The 8,521-nt window shown below is 43.0% G+C and overlaps 1 protein-coding gene across 1 annotated transcript; it reads left to right on the top strand.

Moving 5' to 3' along the window:
• Nucleotides 1–2,921: 2,921 nt before the first annotated feature.
• On the top strand, nt 2,922–6,955 carry LOC148024412 (putative protein phosphatase 2C 33). Its single transcript, XM_087694061.1, has 6 exons — nt 2,922–4,897; nt 4,983–5,342; nt 5,431–5,548; nt 5,654–5,877; nt 6,018–6,223; nt 6,327–6,955. Exons 1-5 carry the CDS (start codon nt 4,481–4,483, stop codon nt 6,204–6,206), a joined length of 1,308 nt encoding a protein of 435 aa, XP_087550187.1. The 5' UTR covers nt 2,922–4,480; the 3' UTR covers nt 6,207–6,223; nt 6,327–6,955.
• The last annotated feature ends 1,566 nt before the right edge of the window (nt 6,956–8,521 follow it).

The raw sequence follows: 8,521 nt of genomic DNA, 5'->3' as shown, positions 1-8,521 counted from the left end.
GATAATGCCCAGGTTGAGAAAAGTTGAAAACGAGTGAGCTTGAAGCTCCCTGGCTATGGCTGCTAGAAAGCCACAATTAGGGTTTTGCTCATAGCCACCAGCATAGGAGGAATTTCTTCAAACCCTCTTAGAGGGAGATGGCCCACTGCTAGGGGGGCTTTGAAAGACCTATGGTGGCCTCCATGATTGCGCCTTTTCTACATGTCGTGATTCAGCTCGTATTTAGGCCGGCTACAAATCTGCGCCAGATTTCACAATTTGTGCAATGCTGCCCTCCACAACGCCTTATGTCGGCCTCTGATATGCCACGTCAAGTCACCCTGAGCTGAGGAGAATATCTCTAGAAGAAGTCAGGAGCTGAAATGCTCTCTTTTGCTCTCCCCAAGCCCTCCAACAAAGATGGGTCAAGCTGGCTATGGTGGAAATGAGAGCAAATGAGAAGACGAGATTCCTTCTTGTGCACTTAGGTATGTAGAAAGGCTGAGGGATCAGAGATGGCTCTGATACCATGTTGAAGATCAGTGTTGAAAGCATGAGAGAGTGTGCACAAGAGGGAGAGAGAGAGCTCAAGTACAAGAATAAGATCTTGCTTAGTCAGTTGTTTAAGGTACAACTAGTACACTCTCCTCATCATTGAGTGTGTACTTTAGGCTATTTATATAGCCTTTGGAGGAGTTAGGGTTAGGGTTTCCCTTTGTTCCCTTGTCCTCTAGTCCATTTACACCTAGCTACCCTTATCCTCTCTAGTATAAGGAGAGTTCCCATGCTTACTTCTCAACAAAATTTTGTACATAGCAAATGGATATCACGGATACTTTTAAAAGTTATGCATTTTCTCTTTAACATACAAGGCATACACATGCATGATTCATATAATTGTGAAGATACACACAAACACACACATTTAGACCATACAAATGCTTCCACACATTTCTTTTGTAAAATGCACTGGTGTGTGCGTTCAACACACCCACATCCCACATCCACATGTGCATGCACACAAAAATGTTCATTGCACCATTGTGCATATGCATATACACCCACACACAAGTACCCAAATACACACTTGCACCACATACATTGTTGAGATAAATAACTTCGTTGATAACTTAGAGATAATATTCAATCCTTTTTCCAATAGTCACACATTGGAGTCGATATAAATGAAGCTCACACACCATGGTAGAGACTAAATGGCATATAACATTGTGCAACATGGGAGAGTGAATAAAAATACATTAACTTTTATATAATAAAATATGATTGATAAAAGTTTCAACAAAACATATAAATTCTAGTACATGCATGCATATGCACATACACACAACTATGTAGGTAGATTTTTTAGTATGTGTGGACCCGTGCATGTCCACACATACACACACATGGGTGTGCACTACATACACACACATGGGTGTGCACTTGCGTGCGGTAGAGCATGCCCTTTGTTTTCTAAAAGAGCTCTCTACTTTAATTCACAAAGTACTTTCTCTCTTTCTCCATGGTACATTTTCACTTATAGTCCACCTGGTCATCATACCATTGTATAAAAGCATGTGTGCTAAAATGAGCAATGTTACAATCAGACAATTAGAGATATAGACAATATAGACAGACGCTTGCAACTTGGTGGAGTCTAGAGTGACATAAAGGTAGGTGGATGTGCACATGTAAAATCTAATATGTGAAAATTTGTCACGTACACGTCTCACTCGTGTAATAGGAGACTTGCCTGTTGTATGCAACACAAGAAAACGAGAGAGAAAGAGAAAGAACTTACAAGAGTACATTGTACAACACTATAGAGAGATATCGACATGCAAGATAGAGATTGAATCCAAGTTGTTTGACTAAGATGATTTACCTATCTACAAAGATAACCTTTAAAACACACACACACAACATACAAGAATACAACACTAGAGCCAGACACAAACATGCAAGATAGCGATTGAATCCATGTTATTTTCCTTATATGATTCACTTAGCCACATAAATAACCTTTAAAACCAGACAAGTTGGGTTAGGATCCTCAAGGAGCTTGATTTCCTCCCCACAAACCCTAATATCTCATCTTTTTGATATAGACATTTGATTATAGTAGCATTTAGGGGAAAAAAAAGGAAATGGTGGGTCAATACCATCTTTCCCCTGACCCTTGGTGGGTCAGTTCCCCTAACCCTCGGCTCACTTTGGAGCCTTACATTTTGAAAAAACGAATATATTTAAGTCATGACAAATATTCACAACACAGAAACGTGTGACAGATATATGCCTAATACCTATTTTATGTATGTTTTGTAAATAATCTGGGGTTAATATATTTTAAGGCGCATCGTAAATTAAAGAACAGCCTTTGCCAAGATGCTGACAATGAAACGGAATCTTCAGTGTGGGGGTAAAGCCATAAATCACAGGGAATCTTGCCTCTCGGGGTTAAAAGTATAAAATATAATTTCTTTTCTTAATCCAATTCTGCGTATTATTAGGGAAATATAAAATAATTAGGATGATGCATGTGCTTATGTGGCTTAAGTGCACTTGCTAGGCGTAAGCCGCGACTCGTTCTGATTGAGGGGTAGAAAATAGCGGAAGGGTCTCATCAAAGAGAGACGAGGCTCTCGAGTCCAGAGAGACAGAGAGAGAGAGAGATGAGAGAGAGAGAGAGATCTGAGAGAGAGGGAGAGGAGAGGGCCGCCGTTGGTGTGCGGATAAGAATGTGGATTAGGATTCTAATTTAGGGGCATTTAGAAAGAAAAAGCATCATTTTAGTTAGTTTTAAGAGGAGAGAGAAAAGAGGCGCTACAGAGATCTTTTGCGGAGAGGAGGAGAAGAGAGAAAATGGCAAAAAAGGGCCCTTTGGGAGGAGGAGGAGGAGAGATGAAAAGAGCCCAAGATCGATGTTTTGTAGAGGGGAGAGAGAAAAATGGCCCAAAAACGGCGGAAAAATGATGGGAAGGTGTGTCATCGTCAGCATCTTGGTCGATGATGATGATCGTAAATGTCGAGTGCTTCGTCATCGCTGTCTATCCACACCGCTGCTGCTACCTAAAAGAGACCTTTTCTTGTGCCGGTGAGGGAACGACACATTAAAAAATTTTGATTGTTGAACAAGGCTTTTGGTCCGTCACACACCATCTCAATAAAAACGTATCCCTTCCCCCTGCCGTGCCCTCTTCTTCTGCTTCTTCTGCTCCTCCTCCTCCTCCCGAATACGTATCCCTTCTGCGGTGCCTTCTTCTGCTCTCCTTCTCCTTCTTCTTCTGCTCCTTCCTCGTCCTCGTCATCATCATCATCGTCTCCTCCTCCTCCGCCTGTTTCGGTTCTCTCCTTCTGCACGCGTCCTTATTGATCGCGCCGCAAGTGCTTTCTCTTCGTAACCGGCTGCCGCTCCGCCCGACTCCTGTAAGCAGAGAACGGAAAGAAACAACCTCTTCTCCATTCCTCTACTCCTGCGAGCAGAGAACGGGAGGAAACAAGCTCTTCTCCATTACCCGATTTCCGTAAGCGGTGAACGGGTTAAAATAACCTCAAAGAGTACCTCTTTCTATTGTTTCGCCTCACCAAGTTTACAGCATTCTGTTAAAGGAGGCGCCTAGAGGCTCTTTTCTGTTCCTTCCTCCTGAAATTTTCATCTCGAGGTGAACACTCTCTTCTTACTTTCTGCAAGAAAGGCATCCTCCCTCTCTTGCTTCACAACATTCTGTCAAAGGAGGAGTCTCAAGGCATTCTTGCGATCTCTCGTGCTGAAGTGTCCTTCCTAAGAGGACGGCTGCTGTTGCTTTCCCTGCTGTTCCTTTCCCTGCCGGTGAACAGTCTCTCTTCTGCTTCACAGGATTCTGTAAGGAGAAGTCTCAATACATTTCCCCTCTTTTGCTTCACAACATTTTGCAAGGAGTATCACGGCGTTGCCCCCTCTTTTGCTTCTCAACATTCTACAAAAGAGTACAAGACATTTCCCCTCTTTTGCTTCCTAACATTCTGTCAAAGGGCAGTCTACTCTTATCCTCTCTGCACTGAAGGAATCTTGCCAAGTCCGAGACACTTCCTCTTTGCACTGATGAATATTGCCAAGCCTGAGACCCTTGCCTATCGAATGCAGTATTAAGGAAGCTAGCAAGAGTCTTCCAAACCCTGATCTCATCATATTTTCAAGGGATTCAGGAGCTTCAAGGCTCCGATAGGGTCATCTTTCAATCCATAGGATCATTAGCAGGCCTCATAATCCTAAGGGTTTACCAGAATATCTTACAATAATCATTTTCTGAAGAGTCCTGCGACTGGAAGCCTCTACGGAAGGATCCTTTCTATTAAGTAACCCTTCCGACTCTTATTCGCTCAACTGCAGGAATACAACCATTTTGAACTTCAAAATCAGAGAACCAAGCTGATCCTTAACGATCTCGAGAACGTTCCTTTTCTGTTTCACCTTTCTCCTCTTCGACAGATTGCATCTCAACAAAAGGCATCACATCAGGTGATGTGCTGCTCGTTTTGCTTCTTGATGGCTTCGTGGAGCACTTCTTGGAGACGCTCTTTCACACGCTTGCTCCTGAGGATTCAGTCATGGCATTTGATCTTTTCGGCCATGGAAATAGAGTTTTACAGCACTGCAAGGTTGGAAGGTCCAAAATCTGAAGGCTTTGGAATTGTGAAGTGTCGGAAGATTCGATCTTGCACATCGGCCAATGGCACATTTTATGTGGTAAAGGCACAGGATGAGGAGAAGGGCAGAGGTAATGCCACGCACAGAGAATCACATAAGTCGCCCATGGTAGCTGATGGTCAGATCAGCCCTCGAAAATTTTCTTCGAATGGAGCAAGGAGCAAGGTCGCATCACTATTCACCCAGAAGGGTGCAAAAGGACTTAATCAAGATGCCATGCTTGTGGTGGAGGTATGTTGCCGTGTCAATAAAGACCGATTATTACATCTCTGTTCTCTCTGCGATGAGATTAACGCGGTGGACATTTTGTTTGTAGAATTTCGCATCTCAGACAGATACAGTCTTCTGTGGTGTTTTTGATGGCCATGGGCCAGATGGCCACTTTGTTGCTCGCGAAGTTCGTGATAATCTGTATCAGAAATTGGAATCTTGCTGGCAATCCTTACATCGTGCGTACAAGGAGTCTCTTTCATCATCAGATGACAGCGAAGGGGATTCTCTCAGCCCACCTCCTCGAAGTTGCTTCTTAAGTGATCCCAATGGTGATCCTAATTTGATCACCACTTGGAAGGAGTCGTTTGTGGAGGCGTTCAAGCTAATGGACCGAGACCTCCTTGTGCAAGATTATTTTGACTGTGTTTCAAGTGGAACAACTGCTATCACTCTTGTAAAACAGGTCTGGAGCCTTACTTGTTTTGCTACCTCTGCACTTCTTATTGAAAAGCTCCCTGTGCTCATTGATAGAAACTTGTTGTTCGGCACAGGGCAATGATTTGATTGTTGGCAATATTGGAGACTCTCGGGCTGTGTTGGGAACCTGGGCTGACGACAATTCCCTGCTAGCTTTACAACTAAGTGTTGATTTGAAGCCTAATGTGCCTAGTAAGTGTAGGATTTGTTTGATTCCTAACGTTTTAGCTACCTAAGAATGTAGATGTTACTATTACGTTTCCTCCATTTTCTCATAAGCGTTCGGTGTCTGATCAGGGGAGGCTGAGAGGATTAGACAATATAAAGGACGCGTGTTTGCATTGCGAAATGAACCCACAGTCAAGAGGGTTTGGCTACCTCATAAAAATTCACCTGGTTTGGCAATGGCAAGGGCCTTTGGTGATTATTGTCTCAAGAATTATGGTGTCATCTCAGAGCCTGAAGTAACCTATCGTCGATTGGCAAGTAAAGATGAATTTGTAGTACTGGCAACAGATGGGGTACTAAACTCTCTCCTTCGTATTTACATGCTTATATTATGCTATTAAAAGTGTGTGTTGAGCTAGTGCTTACAGTATAAATCCTGATCTTGGTTAAGATGCTTCCCAAATAACGATGATCTTACTTATCATTCTTTCAGGTTTGGGATGTTTTGAGCAATGAACAAGTCGTGAATATAGTGGCTTCGGTTTCGAATAGATCCTTGGCTGCAAAGGCAGTAGTGGACACTGCTGCAAATGTATGGAGTACCAAACACGCAACATCAAAAGTGGATGACTGTGCTGTCGTTTGCTTGTTTCTTAAGGACTCTGTCGTTGTTTCCTCTTGATGCCTGATTTGAGAGAGGTAAGGCAGTTTTCTAGCTTAGACAACTTTCCAGATCTTACGTCTTGTGGCCAGTTTGTCTGAGACTTATAAGAAAGAACTCATGGCTGAAAATCAACAACAGGAAACTGAACCATTGGCAGACAATATGTGATCGCTGCTGGCCGGGCTGTTTGGATGCTTCTTCACAACGCAAAGGGGGCAGGGAATTCACATATCAGATCAAGCAGGATTCAATGTAGTACTTCTCGTGGACTTGCCAGGAGATTGGTGTTTACGATGCATATTGATGGATAATGAGAAACACCCCAGAGAAGTGTGGTAAGGGACTATGGGAGAGCAGTTTTAGAAAGCATATCTGATGCTTTTTATTGGCTTTGAAGCGCTATTATGCAAGGCATTCTGTGTTCGGTCAAATCGACTACTGCTGGCTGTAGTATAGTATCCACGGCCAGTTATTTACAAGAAGGCTAAGTGAATTGATACTTCCCATGGGTACAGCAATGAAGGAGATACTGGGCGAATGCTTGTTCCATCCTTCATCGATGATTAACCTTGATATAGATAAATTGACACCAGATTATTTTCCCTGCAATTGATCTTGACTCGGGGGACTCCCAAAAGTTCCCCTGATTGTTTGACGTGGTGCAAGGTCATTGCACGGTTGCAAATCTTAGAAACAATGGAACATACTCTCTGATAGCTGTATCTCTTCATTCTTTTATCGAAGATTAAAGGTTGCCTTGATTTATACATTGAGAGTCCTCCTTGATGTCTTCCAAACTTCCATTTAATTTAATGACTTCACAGCATTTGCATGAGATGATCATGTATGATAGTTCCATAGCTCTTTCATGTATTTCTTTCAACAATGGAACTTCGTGAATTCTAGCGGTACTACTCGGGTTAATCATTGAGACAACTCCTAGACCCTTATTTAAAAAATTAAGCCATCCAAGTGTTCTGTCGGGTCCGGGACAGAGCGAGTTGACAGGCAACCGAGGTTTTTACTGTAAGCGAATGGTGAATTGGGGTCTGCTGTCGAGCGAATTGTGAAGAACTGTATAGGTGCTAATAATTTGATGCACCCATTATTCCCCCAAGTGTCCGAGAGTAGGGCGATGTCCTAGCATGGATGATATCATCAGGAAGAAGTGGAATTGGAGTTTTTGATTTGAACTCGTAGTAGCAACTTCAGTCTGGGATTTGTTCTGGTTGCTCCCCGTCGATTCAAAAGACTACCTACTCTTCATAGTACACAGATATTTTTAGTACTATCATATTTTTATTAAAAGTATCATCGCTGCTTGAAGTCTACAAAGACGTGAGCATAGATAGAGCCAAGACAAGACACTCCTAGGCAAATTCGACTTCCACAAGTTTGTGTAGTTGAGTTTTATAATATGTGTAGGTGGTTTACTTAACCACATTTACCTTCTGTGTCATAACTTTTGGAGTTGGAGTATTTGAAATGGCATTGGGGTCATTCATTGGTAGGTTGTCCATTCTCTTTCACTGAAGTCTCCTTTCTCTCACCTCTCTCTCCCCCCTTTAAATGGCCATACACAGAGCCTCTCGCCTAGTTGGAGGTGGTGAGGTCGAGGTCTAGGTTAAGTTCAGAAGAGTCACGAGTGTGTTTGCGATACCTTGAGTTTTATTACACGCCCAAGTCCATTGACTCGGGCACGAGGGTAGCTTTTAGTTTCATGGTTTAACTTAACTCATCACTGTTTGACCTTAAAGTATTAGTGGTATTGTTCTTCAAGGCTTGATGACTAACCCCCACCGTAAAGGATCAGTATTGTTCTTCGAGGCTTCATTACTGACAAGCAAAGCTTTTGCATTTATGCTTGTCAGAGTGTTTTCTGCACACCTTATATGACATGGCTATCATCTAACATTGATTTCAATGGGAGCTCTCACAAACCATATTTCAGGGGTGTGCCTTGGGTTTGAAGAAGCCTCTTTAGCATTTTGTGGGAGACAATAGATGATCAGTTAGCCTTGGATCTTATATTGGAAGGCAACTTCCAAAGGTACGAGCATTGCCGTACGAGAACTTAGAAGGCAGCCGAATGTGGTTTATGAATGGTATCAAAGGCATTTCAAGTATTAAATTCCACGTCTCGGCTAGGGCTACCACATGGCGTCCTTTTACCCATGCAAACCCAAGGCTTAGGAAGGAGGCAAGGTGGCGATGGAGACCAACAGGAGGTCGCAGGCAAGCAAGTCTATGAGTAGACATGGCGAAGCTATGGAGCTAGAATACCTGGTTGGATGGCTGCAGCGGAGGAAATGGAGGAGGCAGTGAGGTGAACC

This window comes from Lygodium microphyllum, chromosome 15 (assembly GCF_053477565.2).
Source record: "Lygodium microphyllum isolate KBCC chromosome 15, Lygodium_microphyllum_v1.1.10, whole genome shotgun sequence".
Classification (NCBI taxonomy): Eukaryota; Viridiplantae; Streptophyta; class Polypodiopsida; order Schizaeales; family Lygodiaceae; genus Lygodium; species Lygodium microphyllum.
This window is presented reverse-complemented; position numbering and strand designations above follow the sequence as displayed.